This window comes from Saccopteryx leptura, chromosome 6, assembly GCF_036850995.1.
Source record: "Saccopteryx leptura isolate mSacLep1 chromosome 6, mSacLep1_pri_phased_curated, whole genome shotgun sequence".
NCBI classification, from domain to species: Eukaryota; Metazoa; Chordata; class Mammalia; order Chiroptera; family Emballonuridae; genus Saccopteryx; species Saccopteryx leptura.
The window spans coordinates 193,606,635-193,626,932 of NC_089508.1; the positions used below are offsets into that span (position 1 = coordinate 193,606,635).

At 51.5% G+C, this 20,298-nt stretch overlaps 1 protein-coding gene across 1 annotated transcript in view; it reads right to left on the minus strand.

Annotated features, from left to right (window-relative positions):
* Positions 1 to 20,298, minus strand: part of SDK1 (sidekick cell adhesion molecule 1) — a 787,316-nt gene that overhangs the window by 454,149 nt on the left and 312,869 nt on the right. Inside the window, exons 3-4 of the mRNA XM_066342466.1 lie at positions 9,093 to 9,199; positions 5,776 to 5,923 (exon numbers count right to left, since the gene is read on the minus strand). Coding sequence (XP_066198563.1) covers positions 5,776 to 5,923; positions 9,093 to 9,135 — 191 coding nt within the window. The 5' untranslated portion in view covers positions 9,136 to 9,199. The remainder of the gene's footprint in view (positions 1 to 5,775; positions 5,924 to 9,092; positions 9,200 to 20,298) is intronic.

The window sequence follows — 20,298 nt, forward strand, 5'->3', positions numbered from 1 at the left end:
GAGGAGGTTTACAGAGATGACACGACTTTGCTTCCTTCGGACTGTTCACTCACTCAGCCGTTCCACGGCTGACCGCCGGCTCCGCACGGGCCAGGCCACCAGCTGGAGTTCCAGACACAGGGGCTGAGACGTCGGTGCCGGAGGGGGGGGGTGCCGGGACCACGTCAGGAGACCGCGCCTGCAAACCCAGTGCCGGACCACCCCCACCCCCCCACCCCCCGCTGAGTCGGAACGCGAGACACTGAGGGAGAGCCCACCAGCGTCTGGCGTGTGCAGGTCACGGGTGCGGACGCTGAACGTGGCTGCACCGGGGTGAGACCCCCCCTTTCTCCCTCTGTCTGTCCCACTGTCCCAGCTTCTTGGTCCCCGATTCATTCTGCAACCCGGGCCCTCTTGGCCTGTGACCTGACGTATGGACACGTTGCAGGAACTAGGACCTGGACCACCGTGGGCGGACATTAAGGTGGACCTGCTCCCTCTCCCTGCTCCCTGCTCCCTGGGCCGGGGGGGGGGGAGCAAACCTGGTGACCACCTCGGCCTCTCCTTCTGCTGCGGTTCCGTGTTCTCTAAACACCCCGACACCTTCTCTTCCTTGGCCAGAGTCACCCTCTGTGACATGCAGCCCAGGACATCTTCAGTGGCGCGAGGGAACTCTGGGGGCCTCTGGCCGGCTCCCCACGCCCTGCGTCTGGCTCTGCACGCCGAGGCTGGTATGTGCGACCCTACAGCTCTTAAATCCTCCTGCCTGCTGGCTGTGCATCTCAAACCGACACGTCCAACACAATTTCAACCATCAACCCCCACAAACATACACAAAACATGCCGCGCCCCAAACTGTCTCCCCGGCGGTAACTCCATCCTCTCGGCTGCCCCGGCCGGAGCTCTCACAGCGGTCCACGCGGCCGTCCGTCCCTCAGACCCCACGCCCAATGGGAGAGCCTGCCGTCGCCACCTTCAAACGACGTCCACTTCGGGCACGTCTCCACCGCCACCCAGACCGCCCCAATGACCGTGACAAACCCCGGCCGGGCCTCCTGGCTGCTGACCCTGTCACCCCCCCCCCCCCGCCCCGTCTGTTCATAACATAATTCTTAACAGAAGAACCGTTAAGGGAGAATGTGTCGCTGTTCTGCTCCGATCCTCGGTAATGGCCAAAGTCCACACCGTGACCAAGCAGCCTGGCTCTAACGCGGTGGCCCCGCCAACCTTGACAACCTCGCCTCCAGCCCTCTGCCCGGTGCCACACCGGTGTCCCCCGGGGCCCCTCGAGGCCCCACCTCGGGGCCTCACACGTCCGTTCTCACTGGCGCAGCCCACGCCTCGCTTCCTTGATTCGTGCAGGTCCGGGCTCAGTGGTTTATCACCAGAGCCCTCCCCCCCCCCCCCCAGTCCGCACTCCCTCCTCCATCACAGCTTTCTCTCCTCCTCACACCTGTCACCAGCTGGCGTGGCACACCTGTCACCCATCCGCATACTCCCTGACACCTATAGGGAGGTTCCCTGCGGACAGGGCATCTCTTCTGTCCAGAGTCTGGACGGGGGACCTGGCACAGAGTGTGTGCCCTCAACAAGTGCTTGGTGAATAAACTGGGAGAAAGGAAAAAAAAAAAAGTCCCAATGGCAGTCAGAACATGGTCCACGTGGCGTTTTATCTTCCACTTTTACTGAAGTTATCGGGGTGACTTTGGTTAATAAAATTATACGGGTTCCGAGCGAACGATTCTATGGCACATCATCTGTGCGCCGATTCCTGCGTTCACCACCCAAAGTCAAGCCCCTGGGTTTCAGCTGACCTTTCCCGAGGGCCGCCCGCTGGGACGCTCGCCAGTGCCGTCCTGGGGATGATCGTTTCGGCTGCTCTTTCTCCCACACAATTTAAACCCCCTCATCCCCCCGAGAGTTGAGCTCAAGCACAGAAGAGGCTGCTGGTGGCCGGGAGCCGGGTCCTGCACGAAGTGATCACCCCGACGTCGCTGCTCGCCACCCCCCCCCCCGGCGACCCCTACCCCTCTGAGTGTCACACAGGCCATGCTGCAACTGAAGGCCACGCCTGCCTTCGCTTCGCCAACAATTACTAAAGTTAGGGACCAACAGACCCCATACAAAAGGATCCACGCGCAGACCCAGGCACGCTCCGCGTTGACATGGGCCTGCGTGTTTGCGTGTGTCGTGACTCACGGTCACCCGCCCCCCAATCGGCGGTATTTCAGATTCAAAGCTTGTGTTCTAGAAAAGGAGAAGAGAAGACGAAAGCAGTGTAGGAAAGGAAGAAATAAACCAGAAGCACCACGAGGGTTCAGCCAGATGAAGCAGAAAGAAGAATGGCCTGATGCAGGAGAGAGTGTGAGATTCAAGCCGGGCAGACCTGGGCTAGCGTCCCCGCCCTGCCCTGTGGCCGGCAGGGTGCCCTGGGGAGTCCTCTCCGGATTCGGTTCCGGTTCCGGTACCGGTTCCAGTTCGAGAGCTCTATGCGGAGCTCATTATACCTGCCTCGGAAGGCAACTGTAGGATTAGAGAAGATACGTTGAAAGCAGGGACTCGATAAGTAACAGTGGCTGTTAACATTATTAATGGGCTCTGCAAGAAATGTTTCAAATTAGGAGACAGACTTACTGTTTCCCTTATAAAAAAAAAAAATTTAAAAATCATTTCATTGTAAGCCCAAAGCTGCCGTGTTGAAGGTGGTGAGATGGTGTGAAATCAGGGCTGGGTGTGTGTGGGGGGGGGTGGCCAGAGAGGGCTCCCCCTCCCCCAGGACAGACACGGGGTGCCAGGGGACCGACCTCTGACAGGTGATCGGGGTCAAAGCAGGCGCAGAAGCGTGACCTGTTTCGATCCGCGTGAGGCGTCGGGAGCCAAACGTCCCGTTGCGGAACGACACCCCCCCCCCCCCGGGGGTGCAGGACGGATGCCGACCCGTCCGACTTCTGTCGGCCCAGCCTCCGCGCAGGGCGCTCCAGAGATGCCCTTCCGCTCCGGCCGGCGGCCGAAGCTTCTCTGACGTATCTCCGAGTGGTGGTTAAGTGGTGGAGAAAACCGTGCGTGGACTGATGTATGACGCCCTGCACGGCCGGGCACTTAATAAATACGGGGACGATGATGAGGTGGAAAATATGGAACGGAAGGGCCTCGCGGAGGGTAACTATCCATGATCGGCCTCGTCGCACCTCTTTATTAAGAAACAAAATAAAAAGGCACGTTCCTCCGCGGAGGCTGGAGACCCACCACTGGCTTCCCGGCTGTCAGGAGCCCGCGTGGCGGGTGCGTGGAGGGCGCGTGGCCGCTCAGCGTAAGCCCCACCCGCCTCCTTACCTTAGCAGCTCGCCGGGAATTAAACGGTCTTCTAGCAAGAATTTGCAAATGGAAAAAGAAAAGCTTATGCCGTCAGGAGCTGTGATTTCGCTCCACAGCCTTCTGGCCTCCCGGAGAAAGGTTTGTCGCCTGAATACCTGCAGACCCCACGCTACCAGACACATCACCAGACGCGGGTTTGCCGCCGAGTGAAAACGCTCCCCCCCGCCCCCCGCCGTGGGCACGGCCCCGTGGACGTCCACGAGAAGCTCCAGTGATCCCCAGCACCAACTCCTCCCCTGACTCCTCCCAGCTCGGCCGGCCACACTGTGCTCACCCACCGCTAGAACCTTCTGGAACATTGCACAGGACTGACTCTCAGCTGCCTTCTTGTCGGACGGTCTCTGAGAGAACGAGACATTGACGGATTATCTCTGTTCCCACCCCCACTCACGAGGCATTTCTTATACCTGGAGCTGAGGCAGAGAGAGGTGGGCGCCTGAAAAATTTGTAATGCAATAAAAAAAGGGGCCTGACCAGGCGCTGGCACAGTGGATAGAGCGTCAGACTGGGATGCGGAGGACCCAGGTTCAAGACCCTGAGGTCGCCAGTTTGAGCGTGGGCTCATCTGGTTTGAGCAAAGCTCATCAACTTGGACCCAAGGTCGCTGGCTCGAGCAAGGGGTCACTTGGTCTGCTGAAGGCCCACAGTCAACGCACATATAAGAAAGCAATCAATGAACAACTAAGGTGTTACAACAAAGAATTGATGCTTCTCATCTCTCTCCCTTCCTGTCTGTCCCTATCTGTCCCTTTCTCTGACTCTATCTCTGACACAAGAAAAAATAAAAATAAAAAAATAAAAAAAGGGGAACATTATTATCCCATCACTAAGGTAGATCTTTTCCCTAGAATTTAAAATATGACTTTTTCCTGTTTCCAATCACCAAAATAGAAACATCTGCTAGAGCAGTGTTTTTCAACCAGTGTGCCATGAGACATGGTCAGGTGTGAGTATAAATACATTTAGAAACATATTATTAACTCTATGTATAATATGTACTGTGTTAGAGTGTAATTTTGTGTCATTTTGGTAGGTGGTGTGCCCCAGGATTTTGTAAATGTAAAAAATGTGCTGCGGCTCAAAAAAGGTTGAAAAATCACTGTGCTAGAGAAACTTCCAGAACCGCCAAGGTTCGCTCGGGTCCAGATGCCCAGGTGCGGAGCGGAGAGGCGGAGCTTACGGCAGGGGCTCCGCGCTGCTCAGGTGGGGAGGAGCCAGCCTTCCTGAAAACTAAACAAAACGCTGTCTCTTCCCTCACGGCTTCCCATCTCAGGCAGCCGTCCGGCGGCATAAATATTGATATCTGACTTGCAGCCCAAGCGTATATAGCATTTCACAATTCTTTCCGGGGTTCATCTCCGAAATCTTTACGTTTGGTATCACCGTCTTTACATGACGCTGCAGAACGCCCCGTTAAGGAAATACACGCCCCGTATTCTTCTTCACCATGTAAACCTCCGAGTGAAGAAAATCCGCCTGCCGTTAGGCAAATAAATCGAATGTGGGACAGGCAGGGACAACTTGGAATAACACTTAACTGATCGCAAAGCAGCTCTTATTCTGCAATAGATGGGCGAGCCACTAATTAGACGGAGGGCAATAAAACTGTCACAGCAGGATGAAGGGATCACGAGAAGCAAGCCGTCATGATGGCCTTATCGTCAGGGAAAGTGGAGCAAACACGGCTCAGTGAGGAGAGGGAAAAACCCCCCCGCAGCCCCGTGAGGAAACACCGGCACCCTAATGTTCGTAACTGGGAGCTACACATACCCGCTCAGGGCTGCTGGCCACGCTGTCACCGTCACCGCCAGCGCCTTCGGAAAGGGACAGGCAGGACCTAAGGCAGGGGTCGGAACCTTTTTGGCTGAGAGAGCCATGAACGCCACATATTTTAAAATGTAATTCCGTGAGAGCCATACAAGGACCCGTGTACCTTACGCATTATCCAGTAAAAATCTGGTGTTGTCCCGGAGGACAGCTGTGATGGGCTCCAGCCACCTGCAACCATGAACATGAGCGGTAGGAAATGAATGGATTGTAATCCATGAGAATGTTTTATATTTTTAATGTTATTGTTATTTTTTTTTTTATGAAGGATTTGTCTGCGAGCCAGATGCAGCCATCAAAAGAGTCACATCTGACTCACAAGCCATCGGTTCCCGACCCCTGATCTAAGGAGCGCAGAAGGGCGTGTGGTGCGCACTCAGGGGGGGTGGCACCTGGCCTCTGATCCTTCCTCACACGCGCGTCCGAGCCGGCTTTCCCGCCCCTGCTCAGCCACGGCCGGGGTGGGGCTACGACCAGGGGTTACTCTTTTCAAGGATGAGCCACCCGGTACACCGGTACACCACCGAGTGTGTGGACGGCGCCCACCAGGGCCCCGACCGGCCCGTTCAACTGGCGCAAGTGCGGACGACTCACATTCTGCGGCTGGGAATGATCTTGTGTCCGTCCCGGAACCAGGTCACCTGCGGTCTCGGGTAGCTGCTGAGGGGCGGTAAGCTCAGGACGGCGGCCTGTCCGGGAGGAACCGCTCTCCGCGGGCCTGTGTCCATGAAATTGCCCATATCTGCAGAGAGAAAGAGGACCTGGTATGTTCTCAAAAACTTTTTTTTTTTTTTTTGTATTTTTCTGAAGCTGGAAACGGGGAGAGACAGTCAGACAGACTCCCGCATGCGCCCGACCAGGATCCACCGGGCACTCCCACCAGGGGCGACGCTCTGCCCACCAGGGGGCGATGCTCTGCCCCTCCGGGGCGTCGCTCTGCCGCGACCAGAGTCACTCTAGCGCCTGGGGCAGAGGCCAAGGAGCCATCCCCAGGGCCCAGGCCATCTTTGCCCCAATGGAGCCTTGGCTGTGGGAGGGGAAGAGAGAGACAGAGAGGAAGGAGAGGGGGAGGGGTGGAGAAGCAGATGGGCGCTTCTCCTGTGTGCCCTGGCCGGGAATCGAACCCGGGACCTCTGCACGCCAGGCCGACGCTCTACCACTGAGCGAACCGGCCAGGGCCTTTTTTTTTTTTTTTTTTTTTTGAGGAGGAGGAGGGAGCCCCATCTGGAAACAGCTGTACTTTCCAGCAGAGGCACCGGCGTGGCGCTGCTATGATGCCGCAAAGAGACAAGAGGCTGGGCCTGGGGCGAGGCGCCTCTAAGACTTGAATACTGAAACGAGCCATGGCAGAGCTCCCAGGGGCCGCAGGACACGGCCTCAGACGCCCACTAGAGAAGCTCTCAGACGTCCCCCGCCTCCCGCGTCTCCCAGGCGCCCGCCGGTGCCCTGCGCGGTGTCTCCTTCTCCTTGTTTCTGGGGGGAGGGGGGGCAATGTCTCCCTTGTAGATCTCTGGGGAGAAAGAAGTTTAACCCCTGATTTATTTTAGAGCGTTCTCCCAACCCCGTTCGGCTCAGTCTGGGGCAGGTGGGTTCATTCCCGCCTTCCTGCTACTCGCTGCCAATTTAAAAATGAGGTCACGGAAAACCCACCCTCTACAGCAGGGGTCCCCAAACTTTTTATACAGGGGGCCAGTTCACTGTCCCTCAGACCGTTGGAGGGCCAGACTATAAAAAAAACTATGAACAAATCCCTATGCACACTGCACATATCTTATTTTAAAGTAAAAAAAACAAAACGGAAACAAATACAATATTTAAAATAAAGAACAAGTAAATTTAAATCAACCAACTGACCAGTATTTCAATGGGAACTATGCTCCTCTCACTGACCATCAATGAAAGAGGTGCCCCTTCCGGAAGTGCAGCGGGGGCCGGATAAATGGCCTCAGGGGGCCGCATGTGGCCCGCGGGCCGTAGTTTGGGGACCCCTGCTCTACAGGGCCGATATTTAAATTAGGGACTTTGGAAATTTTAGAGAAATTTCCACATTGTGATTAGGTACATACACATCGATGGGGATCTGGGTAAATACGACACGGGTACTATATTTATCCAAACCAATAGGAATTCGGAACAGTCCATAGGCTATCTCTATTATCGATGACATTCGATTCAAACGAAACTAATTCTCTATTTTACAAGCAGCCCTTAATATTCCAGCAAAAACAGATCCAACTAATGAAACAGATTAGGAAAACGTGTGCGGTTATTTTAAAGTAAAAACCTGTTATTGAAGATCAGGAGGAAAAGAGAGCGAAGAAAAAAAAAAATGTAAGAGATAATGGCTAGAAACAGGGAGACAAACAATTAAGCAAGAAAAAGCCCAACGTGTAATTCTATAACATGGAATTTACTATATTATAATAAATTCCGAGCTGTTAATTTATGTTCAGCTATGTTTGGGGTTTGATTTTTATTTACATTTCCAATTTCTCAGTTAAAAAAAAAAAAAAAGTGCTAAATTATTCTGCAGACAGGTTTGGCCGAGTGACCCCTCCTCCTCCATTCAAAGCAGAAAGGCAGGCCTTCCTAGTAATTAAAGACAGGACTCCACAGGCCGGAGCCTCTGCTTCCCGGTCGCTAGTAAGTACAGAAAAGCGAGACGGCCAGACGTTATTTTACTTTGGGCCGTCACACTGCACACCGCGGGCCTCAGCTGCGGTCAGAATAGCGAACGCCACCACGCTGTCACCCCTGGGGAGCCGCGTCCCGCAGAGGAGCCCTCCAAGCTTCCCCAACGCCTGTTCCGAGGTCTGAGTGTGTCATTTAAGGACTTCGTAACACTTTCTGCTTTCTTCAGAATGAAGACACGTGTCGGTAGAAAGTGCACAGGACGCTCAAAGGGACGGGCCACTTCGGACGGTCCGCAGCGGCACGGCCTCCGGACAGACATGCGTCAAACGCCTTGCGCCAGCCCGCGTCCCTCTCCTGTCCCTCTGTGAGGCCACACTGGAGTCCACGCTCCCTGCTCCTTCCCTTTCTTTTAAAAGCGGCATCCTGGCTTGACCTGTGGTGGCGCAGTGGATAAAGCGTCAACCTGGAAACGCTGAGGTCGCCGGTTCGAAACCCTGGGCTTGCCTGGTCAAGGCACATATGGGAGTTGATGCTTCCTGCTCCTCCCCCCTTCTCTCTCTGTCTCTCTCTCTCTCTCTCTCCCCTCTCTATAATGAATAAATAAAATCTTTTAAAAAATAAATAAATAAAAGCGGCATTCTGCAGAACGGGTCTGCCCCACGGGGACCCCACGAAGCCTCTGCAGGGGCAACACCACGTGGGACGCGCCCTCCGTGGACTGGCCGGCGGGGGCGGGGGCGGGGGGGGGGGGGGGGGGGGGAGACGGGACAGGACGCGGAGGGATTTCTAAGCGAACCGGCATTGGAAAAACACTGATTATAAATTGCTGAAATTTTATGGAATTGGGTTTAATTTTTTTTTTTTCTTTTAACATTTGAATCTGAATACAATGACGCTAAGAGCAGCTGATTCACAAAGGAGAGGCATCTTGTTCTTTTGTGGTGGTGGTGGTGGTGGTGGTGGTTGATGTCACCCTCCACCATGCTTGTCGGGCCCTTGATCGGGTCAGCTGAAAAAGGGGGCCTTCACCCCCACTGAGCCCCATCATCATCATCATCATCATCATCATCATCATCATCATCGGACCAGCTAGGCCGGCCGGCAATCCACTTCTCTCTCAAGCCATTCTAGCCATTGTCCTGCTCCAGACAGAGTCCGAGAGAGACCCCCCCCCCCCCGGGGGGGCGCCCCTGAGAGGCCGCCCGTGATTCTGGCTAGAGCTCCACCCCGTTACTTAACACACACACACACGTGGAGGTCACGCCGAGGACACATACATGCCACGTGCACTTCCGATCTTCTCTGCAGGAGGGCGCCCATCCTGTTCCGCACCACGCAGCGGTAGAACCCCGCGTCCGGCCTCTGCAGGGACGGGATGGTGTACCTGCGAACACGGGACAGAAGCGTTAACGGTGGCCTCCTGGGCGAGCCTTTCCTGACCGACAGGCCTGTCTGCGGCACCGGCAGCTTCTCTGTGAGACCGCTGGCTCGATCTCCGTCTCCCCAGCTGGCTATGAATATTACACGAGACGGACTCCACACGTCTGTCTTGTCCAGCCCTGGGGCCCACACGCTGCCCTGGCCACCGCGGCCGCCCTCACTCACGCCCGGTGGACGGAACGGGAAAGGCAGACAGCGGGAAACCCCTACTCTTAACACGAGGCCCCTCTCACTATAAAATCTTCATCATTCTCTCTCTCTCAGAATCCCTAAAAGTTATTTCTAGAACTGGCGACTGTTCTCGCATCACGGGCCGTGTCATTTACTCTTCCTAAGAGAGTTTAAACGCTGCTTTCAGGATGGGGTAACAGATGTCACCGAGGCCCAGAGAGCGGGGAGTGACATCCTGGCAGCGTGGCCCCCTCGGGCTCACCACCGCCGCCGTTGTAGACATTTACCAACACGGCTCCCACGCCTTCCTGCCTGGCTTCTCCACACGTGACCCGACATTCATTTTAAAGCCTTGACGGATGACTGAAAGGTCATTTCATTTGTATTTTCCATTCCCGTGACTGTAAGTAATCATCCTTCAAATCAATGCCCTTCGAAAAACTTCAGTAAAAATTTTATAAGGGGGGGAGAGGTGGGGGTGGTGGTGGGGGGGAAGAAAGTGGATGGAAGATAGTTTTCATAAAAGCCCTCCTGCAGGTTTACTGTTCCTTTTATAACATCGGACGTTTTGAAACCCGCCAGCCAGGAGGAGATATAACCCAGAACCACTTAGAGTGAGTTTTATAGCCCCAAGGCCAAACCTTTCACGCTAGATAAGAGAGCACATTAATTGGTTTACTAGGCCATGTTCATAAACACATCGAGAAGAAGGTTTAAGGTTTCTGGTTTCAGGGCTGGGATACTTCTCACACAGGCGAAGGTGTGTGTGTCATAAGACGGAGGAGAGCTAAAGCCCAGTGAAAGGGAAGCGTTTTCCGAAACAGAGGAAACACAGTGTTGCTCTCTATATCCTTGACTAAAAACAGTTATCCTCACTTTAGAAATACTTCCTCTTACGAAGTATAATCAGAGTAACTTACTTCGTCGGGTAGGATGGTACCATATAGAGCAGCGGTTCTCAACCTGTGGGTCGCGACCCCAGCGGGGTCGCCTAAAGCCATCGGAAAATACATAATGCATATCAGATATTGACATTCCGAATCGTAACTGTAGCAAAATTACAGTGATGAAGTAGCCACCAAAATTATTTTTTTGGTTTGGGGCCACCGCCACATGAGGAACTGTATTGCGGGGTCGCGGCATTAGAAAGGTTGAGAATCACTGATATAGAGTGTATGTTTTATCTGCTCACTTCCTAAGCATACCTTGAAATCACTTAAATTCAACTAATTGCTCCTCTTTTCCCTCCAGGATGTCAAATTAGTCAACCTGACAAGAGGAACGGACAGGTATAATTTTCAAGTGAATAAACATTTGGACAATACAGCTAATTCCATCTTAAGCAAATATTAATTAAAGTCTGTTATTTTCCCTCTGATAACCATCTTGAGATCCTATGGCAAGATTAATAAAGTCTTTTATGAGAAAAATATGGCTGAGTTTTAATCTTCAAAATCTGATTCTTTTCTGAGGAATGATTCGTCTCAACTGAAAAAAAGAAATTAATTAGTGGGTATAATCAGAGTAATTTCAAACTGAACACAAGGAGTCAGTGCCATTTATTTAAATTACAAATAAAGCTGGAAGGATGAGCGATTTTTCTTTCAGGCCGTCATTATAAAGACGAGGGGGACTTCTGAGTTTAGATGAAAACAAAGTCAACAAAAGTTTTTGGCAAAGAACACAGTTATTGGAGCTCATACTTAAAAAACTATAAGAACAATGTTAGCATTGCGGCATAACCATATTTATATAATTGCTATTCATTCTATTTTTCCTTTTTTTTTTCTTTTGTAGAATCTTAAATAGATTGTAAATTCCTATGAATTTCTATAGCGATTCTATATAATAATGCACAAAAACATCACTGCTTTCAAACAACAGCGAGAAACAGACACACAATTGAATATTAGGCATATGCTGTTTTGGATCGTATCTTTATTTGAATGGCTCACAAGGGGGAAAAATATACAGAAAAGTGGTGAAGTGCTACACGTATTACAGGAATGCCTCACAAATTATGTTCACCTAACAGATGGGAATATTCATTACATGCCCATTGTTTATAAACACACATTTTTTTTTAAGCAGAGGAAGTTTCCTGGCTCTTTCTAAGAAACTATGACAAAATCTCAGTGCCATATGGCGCTAAAATACAGAAAACGCTGCCCCTGTTTCCAGTAAACATGCAGAGAATGTTTGCCCCCCACTGTGTCACAGCAAGTCCTACGAGGGTGACAGGACGTCTTCCAGGCTAAATCACGACCAGAAGAGCAAATGAAAGAAAAACCCAACAAAATCGCAACAAAACCAAGGGTTTAAAAATGTCCATTTCTGCTAAGTAGAACACCTCGGTTCCGAACTGCCACTCAGAACGGGCCATGAGAACAGCCCCCGCCTGGCGGCCGGGGGACCAGTGGATAAAATGTCGACGCAGAATGCGGAGGTCCCCGGTTCGAAACCCAGAGGTCACCAGCTTGAGGATGAGATTATGGACATGACCCCAAGGCCACTGGCTTGAATCCAAAGGTCACCTGGCTCGAAGCCCAAGATCGCTGGCTTAAGCAAGGGGTCACTGGCTTGGCTTGAGCCCCTGGTCAAGGCATGTCTGAGAAGCAATCAATGAACTAAAGTGAAGCAGGAGTTGATTCTCATCCCTCCCCTCTCCCCTTCTCTCTCTCTCTCTCTCTCTCTCTCTCTCTCTCTCTCTGTATGTGTGTGTCTGTCTTTGTATCTCTCTCAAAATTTAAAAAAAGAATAGCTCCAGAATTTCTCTAGGTAGGAAATTAAGGTCTATTTCACCCCAGGCACAACTGCTTTGACTAGCCCTTCCTGGAGTGGACAGTTGACATTTTCAGTCTCCTAGCACCTGCCCCACTTGGAGGTGCTCTTTGGAGAATGCTCCACTCTGAGTCTTGGTGGAGGCAGACCTGAGACACCCCCGGCCACACACACGTGGACTTGAGATCTGGTGCTGGCCACGCACAGGAAAGGGCAGAAGGGAGAATGTGCGGGCAGCGGCGGTGGTGGCCGCCGTGGAGCCCGGGGCCAGGTGTCCGTGTCCACTGCCCAGTCAGGGCCGTGACTCCACTGTCTCGTGTCACCCAGCAGCAGGACCCGTCGTCAGATAAGAAGAAAAACAGTGTGCTCCACTCACCCTGTTGCAGGGTGCCCTGGTCGAAAACTACAGCTGACGGTCCTCCTGGAGAGGACTCTTGACAGACGGCACACAATTGTAGGTACCGGTGACACCGAGGTTCAAAGAACAGACTCAGTTGGACCCTCTGATGGTCCATTTCAAACACCCCCCTCCTGGCTCCCATTTCAAACACCCCCCTCCTGGCTCCACCTTTCATCTGAGACGGGCTTCAGACGGGTGCAGTGGGCAGCGCCTGTCCGTCGACCGGCGCCTCATGCATCTCGCTTCCTGTCCTGAGGGTTCTCAGGACACTCATCATGGGGCACTCACGCTGGAGTGGCCAGAAATTAGGGACATGACTCATCGGTTCAGGAAGGGGGCGCAGAGATGAGCATTTTTTTTCCCTTACCCTTCAGGTGGATGGTTCTGAGATGCACTTTGTAAAAGACTCCCTACGTTCCCTCCCAGTGGAATTTTACCCAGAGCTATCTGTAACGACCACCAACTTTGATAATGAGCTTGTGCTGGTTCTGGACGGGGTTCTGTTGGGTCCTCCTCCTTCCCCGTTGCATGAGAGAACACCTTCCCCAACAGATGACCACACGGGTCTCTAGCACTGTTTTCAGAGAGCCCCCCCCCCCCCCGAGTCATTTCAAATATAATAAACCTGCCTGATTTGTCGCAAATATTTTTCTGGTTTATTTTATGTGCCTTTTCGTTCGTAATGATTATTTGAGCATACATTGTTAAAATCGGATAGGGTTGTGCGTGATCTGTTTCTGGTGAATTTTTCCAATGACTCTTTAACTCTGTCTTGAGATATATTTAGAAATCATGAACCTTTGTTTTTCTTATGGTTTAGTGTTTTTTTTTTAACTATTAAATATACCTGAAATTTATTTTGGTGTTTGGTATAAAATGAGGATCCATTTTCAATACTGTTTCCAATGAACTGATTTCTTTCCCGTTGGTTCTGATGCCCAGTTGATTATATGAGCTTTTATGTATATAACGGTCTCTAGTCTAAACGCCTTCTGGGATATTTACTTGCACACCACTAGCATATTATTATTATTATTACTATTATTTGTATATTTCTGAAGCTGGAAACGGGGAGAGACAGTCAGACAGACTCCCGCATGCACCCGACCAGGATCCACCCGGCACGCCCACCAGGGGCGACGCTCTGCCCACCAGGGGGCGATGCTCTACCCCTCCGGGGCATCGCTCTGTTGTGGCCAGAGCCACTCTAGCGCCTGGGGCAGAGGCCAAGGAGCCATCCCCAGCGCCCGGGCCATCTTTGCTCCAATGGAGCCTTGGCTGCGGGAGGGGAAGAGAGAGACAGAGAGGAAGGGGGGGGGTGGAGAAGCAAATGGGCGCTTCTCCTATGTGCCCTGGCTGGGAATCGAACCCGGGTCCCCCGCACGCCAGGCCGACGCTCTACCGCTGAGCCAACCGGCCAGGGCCTACCACTAGCATATTATTAAATGACTGTGGCATGCTAATACGCTCTTGGAAGGGAAGTTCCCTATCATTCACCTATTGTTTTGAAAATGTGTTGGTGTTCTTATCTGTTTATATTTTCTACATGAGCCTTGGGACCCTCTCAGGAATCAGGTTATCCTCAAAAAAAAAAAAAAAAAAAAAATCCCATTGGGATTTTTAGTGAAATCAGGCAAAACTTCTATAATAATTTCAAAGGAGTTGACATTTTTTACAAAGTTTAGATTTCCTCTCTGGGGTCCTCTTTTCCATCAGGGATGTGGACTCCTGCTCCTCACGCAGGTGCTATTCACCTCTTCTAAAGGCGACTCCTAGACACTGAATCCTTTCTGTTGACCTTGTGGATGCACGCTTCTGTCTTTTTTTTTTTTTTTTACAAGACTTGAGAAAAGGTAACTTTTCCCTTAACTACTCCTATTTTTTTTTACCGGAATAAAAAAAAAAAAAAAAGAAGAAGAAGAATAAATATCCATCAAATGTCTATTGTTCTACAGCCACAGAGATTGAAACAAGCCCAGAGACAGGCCACGCGAGGAAACTGTACGATTTCCAGCAGTTTAGAGTCTCCAGTTATTCCTCCTCCGACGCCTGCCGTGAGGACTGCGCTCGGCGTTAGAAATTCTTGGCATGCAGATGTAGGCTTGGAATATTAACTGCAAAATACTACTATTTCATCCCGAAATAAGAGAATAATTTAGAAGAAATGTCTTCTGGAGAAACAAACAAACAGGTAACTGCCTCTTGACACCTTTATGCAAACTGGGTTTGATTATGAAACGGACGGTCACCCGTGCGTAAATGCGGGAACAAGGCAGGAAGACGAATTCTAGAGCATCGGAAACCCGCCAGCACTTCCTGTGCAGTTTACCCCGTAACACAAGCCGCAAAGAAAACGCTTTTTATTTTATTTTTTTGTCAAAGCTACACAAGGTGAATTTATATTATTTTCCCTTTTCTAGGGTTAAGCATTTTCATAACCGACACCAAAATCAGGGGGGCAGGGGGGGGGGGTTGGGATTCAGTTCTCAGGCAGGAAACAGCTAGCGTTTCCATCAGGTGCCTGGATTTTCCATCCGAGACCTGGAACCGTCCCAGGGAGGTGGGTGAATGCCTGACAGCTGAAGGTGCTTGCTGGAAGCGAGGAGATGAAAGAGAAAGAAAGAAAGAAAGAAAGAAAGAAAGAAAGAAAGAAAGAAAGAAAGAAAGAAAGAAAGAAAGAAAGAAAGAAGGAAGGAAGGAAGGAAGGAAGGAAGGAAGGAAGGAAGGAAGGAAGGAAGGAAGGAAGAAAGAAAAAAACAGCATGAGATTTTTTTTTTCTTAGACAGGTTTTATATCTCGAAAAAAATGATAACAAACACAATGGCTCCTTGATAACCCATCTCCGTGTCTGAAGTCCTCAGTGAACAGAATATAATTTATCATGTCAGCCCCCAAACATTCTGCTCCAGAAAAAAAAACACGATTTCTTCTTATCGAGATTCCTAGGGAAAAGGGCAGCAAAGCATCTACTTATTTTAATGGCCTGTTTGTAATGAGTCGCCCCTCGATCCGGCCTCCGCACAGCAATGCTCTGTCTTCTGGGGGGGGGGGGGGGGGCTCTGCAGTGAGCGTGGAATTAACAGGTACGTCCGCCGGTGCGGAGAGCGAGGCAGAAAGGGTGCTAGCCCCTCCAGCGTTAAGTGCACACCAACGCTGTTCACCGTAAGTTTAATCAGTTGCAACGTACAAAATAATGGCATAGTCGTCTATGTTTTGGCATTTAGACTAAAACTGTTACACCACTGTTTTAAAGGTAGCCAGTGGACTCTAAGTAATATAGTGGTTTTGATGTCCACATTATCCATTTTTCAAAGAGATGAACCCTGTGACCAATACTTTCATATTGTTTCTTTTTACTCTTTGAACTTGAGCATTAAAAATCTGTCTGCCCCACAGAAATGTATTCTAATGTAACTATTTTTACGCCTGAAAGATACACACTGATTCCCCATCATACTTCTCTGAAATAAGAACACACATATGTATAGCAATTTAAAGATAATTTCCTTTGACCAAAAGATTCAAAGTGCTGGGAAAAAAAATTTCTTCTGGGTTACATGTTCACTGTTAATCAAAACACAATAAATTCATTACATTATTTGAAAAATAATGATTAAATATTAAAAATTTAGGAAGATTATGTGTTTCTTTTTTCTTTTTTCTTTTTAGCATGTGTATATAAGGGAAAGAGAGAAAGAGAAAGACAGGAAGGGAGATGAGAAACACCAACTCACAGTTGCAGCACCTTAGTTTTCTATTGATTGCTTTCTCCTATGTGCCTTGAGGGGGGGGGGGGGGCTCCAGCCAAGCCAGTGACCCCTTGCTCAAGCCAGAGACCATGGGGTCATATCTATGATCTCACACTCAAGCTGGCGACCCCCGCGCTCAAGCCGGTGACCTTGGGGGTTTTGACCCTGGGTCCGCAGTGTCTGACACCAAGGTTCTATCCACTGCGCCACTGCCTGGTCAGGCAGAGATGTGTTTCTTGATGAGATGGACGTGACTAATTTTTTTCAAATACTTCATTATTTTTTTTTTTTTCCAAATTCTTTCATTAAACGAAAAGGTTATTCACTACTGGAAGGGGCAGAATTAGATAGAAACCACAACAGAAAGAAGAGGAAGTACTGACCACGTGCTCGTGTACAGGTCACTGAAATCTAAACACACGCGGAAGCAGCGAGCCAGCCAGCCAGCCCAGGGGGGCTGGTGCACAGCCGCAGCCGGCGCATGCGGGAATGAAACGGAGGTGCTTCCGGCCACCGAAGAAGAACGTGTTGTGTCGGTTTTTTTTAGCAAAAGTTAACGAAAGCGTCCTCGGCGGGAATATTTCAGAAAGCATAAAGCACCAACCTCCTAGAGCAGGGGTCCCCAAACTTTTTACACAGGGGGCCAGTTCACTGTCCCTCAGACCATTGGAGGGCCGGACTATAAAAAACACTATGAACAAATCCCTATGCACACTGCACATATCTAATTTTAAAGTAAAAAAACAAAACAGAAACAAATACAATATTTAAAATAAAGAACAAGTAAATTTAAATCAACAAACTGACCAGTATTTCAATGGGAACTATGCTCCTCTCACTGACCACCAATGAAAGAGGTGCCCCTTCCGGAAGTGCGGCGGGGGCCGGATAAATGGCCTCAGGGGGCCGCATGTGGCCCGCGGGCTGTAGTTTGGGGACCCCTGTCCTACAGTGTGTGTTCCTTCTACATCAAGACAGAACAGGGATCTACAGTGGAAGCAGGACTTAACGCCCCTCCTCCTTGACGCCTGTGACCGGGTCGGGGGAGATGCAGGCAGGGTGCACTGCAGAGAAGACTGTCTCCCAACTTGTGTTAAATTTCAAAGGAGCCCTGGACACTCCCATGCTAATCCCGGTCAACGCAGAGCCACAGAGCAGGCGGTCCAGCAAGCTCAGCTCGGGGGGGGGGGGGGGGGGGGGGGGCGGGGGGCAGGGGGGGACGTTCCCCGAGGCACCGCCCACGGTTTGATGACAGTCGGGGGGGACAGGACAGGGAAGGTGGTTAATCAAAGCCTGGCTGAGCTCGGGCTGCCCGTCTGCACAAGCAGATCTCAACTGAGAAAACTCCAAGGTGGGTCAAAATGCCCCCTTTCGAGTGTCACACTTGGTACCTAACAAGAAACGTGTCTAGCGTGAAAGGCGACGGGCTCCTCTGTGGGTTTTGTCCAAAGAGCCCAGGGTTCTGTTTAAGGCAAATGATTTGAACTGTGCGTGCGCGTGCGTGTGTGCGTGCGCGCGCCCCGAGGTGGAGCGGGGCGGGGAGACTCCGGGGGAAAGGCGCGCCTTTCTGTGCCCAGACGGGAGAAACAGCCCCAGGACGGGAACTGGCCCGCGCCTGCGCACAGCGCGCTCCCAGGCGGCCCGTGTCAGAAAACAAGGAAGAGGAGGTTGAAGATTAAGGACACAATTCCTTTGCTACCATCGTGGTGGCCGTGGAGCCCAGAGCGAAGACCACATTACAGACCATCCAACCCCTACGTCTTTTCACCAGGATGAACAATCTGGATTCTTTTTTTGTTTTGTTTTGTTACAGAGACAGAGAGAGAGAGTCAGAGAGAGGGATAGACAGGGACAGATAGACAGGAATGGAGACAGATGAGAAGCATCAATCATCAGTTTTTCGTTGTGACACCTTAGTTGTTCATTGATTGCTTTCTCATATGTGCCCTGACCGTGGGCCTTCAGCAGACCGAGTAAGCCCTTGCTCGAGCCAGCGACCTTGGGTCCAAGCTGGTGAGCTTTTTGCTCAAACCAGATGAGCCCGCGCTCAAGCTGGCGACCTCGGGGTCTCGAACCTGGGTCCTTCCGCATCCCAGTCCGACGCTCTATCTACTGCGCCACCACCTGGTCAGGCAACAATCTAGATTCTTTTAAAACAGTGGTTCCCAACCCCCAGGCCGCAGACCAGTACCAGTCCGCAGAGAAAGAATAAATAACTTACATTATTTCCGTTTTATTTATATTTAAGTCTGAACGATGTTTTATTTTTAAAAAATGACCAGATTCCCTCTGTTACATCGTCTAAGACTCACTCTTGATGCTTGTCTCAGTCACGTGATACATTTAGCCGTCCCACCCTAAAGGCCGGTCCGTGAAAATATTTTCTGACGTTAAACCGGTCCATGGCCCAAAAAAGGTTGGGGACCACTGTTTTAAAACGTCGTTCCTTTCTCCCTGGGGCGCGAAAACATCCTCATTTACTTTCTATGAGACGCCTCTGAGATGGGCTCTGTTACACCTATTTTACAGGTGAGAACAGTACGATTGCTCTGGGTGGGTAACTTGTCTAAAGTCACACAGACAGAAAGTTGAACAGAAATATCTGAACTCAAGCCACCCGCTATTAAAGCCCATAAATCATGTAGGGGTCCAAGTTCCGTTCTTTTTCTTTCTTGCACACCCCTCCTAACAAAGCACGCCCGTAACGTCACATTACGATAACACGTGACATTGTCGAGGACCCACTAGCAGCTAGATGGTAGGTGGTGTACGTACGTCGGAGCCTGCTCCGGCTCCCAACGCCACGGCAAGGTGTGACCAGCCCTCGGCAGACTCTGAAAGTGGGGTTCACGGGCACCCTGCTGAGGGCACCCATCCTGCTCGCTGGTGGGGAGCTGGGATTCGAAGCCAGGTCTGCTCGAGGTCAGCGAGCTTTTCGCCACCGCAGTACATGTATCGCTCCCGACGGCTGACGCTCTCACAGAACAGGCCTGGTCCCGGAGGGGGCGGCCACACGCTCTCATGTCCACACAGGGCGGGATGATGGAACTGAGCAGGGCAAGTGTGAGCTTCCTGAGGGGGGGACCAGGGAGTGCTGAGGCCTGGACTGGCTGTGCCTTGCCCGGAGGGTCACGCTGCCCACTGCCTGCTCCTTGTGGGGCGGCAGACCTGGCTGGCCGGGCCCGCGGACTGGTCGGGAGTGGCTGGAAGCACATTCTCCTCTGACTTCTTGCCCTGTTCAATGCTGGCAGTCAAATAAGAAACCTGTTCTTTGTGTGTCCATGTGACGTGGAACTGGTTGTTTTTTTGGATTTTTTTTGGATTTTTCTGAAGTGAGAAGCAGGGAGGCAGTCAGACAGACTCCCGCATGTGCCCAACCAGGATCCACCCGGCAGGCCCACCAGCGGGTGATGCTCTGCCCATTTGGGCCATTGCTCCATTGCAACCAAACCCATTCTAGCACCTGGGGCAGAGGCCACAGAGCCATCCTCAGCGCCCGGGGCCAACTTTGCTCCAATGGAGCCTTGGCTGCGGGAGGGGGAGAGAGAGACAGAGAGAAGGAGAGGGGGACGGGTGGAGAAGCAGATGGGCGCTTCTCCTGTGTGCCCTGGCCAGGAATCGAACCCGGGACTTCTGCACGCCAGGCCGACGCTTGCTCTACCACTGAGCCAACCAGCCAGGGCCGGCAGGTGGGTGTTGCTGCTGAATGCAGGTGCCCTCCCCATGCCCACCCCCCCCCCCGTGGCTTCTTCTCTCCTGCCCCAACCCTGCAAGCTCACCAATGGCGTTCCTTCAACCACACAGCCCTGCCCACTACCCATCTCAAGCTTCTGTTTGAACGTGGGTGCTCCTCAGATGGGGGCACGACCGGCGTGTGTGTGTGTGTGGGGGAGGGCTGGCCTCCTCCCCCAAGGAGGCAGATTTGCCATCCCAAAGCGGCGA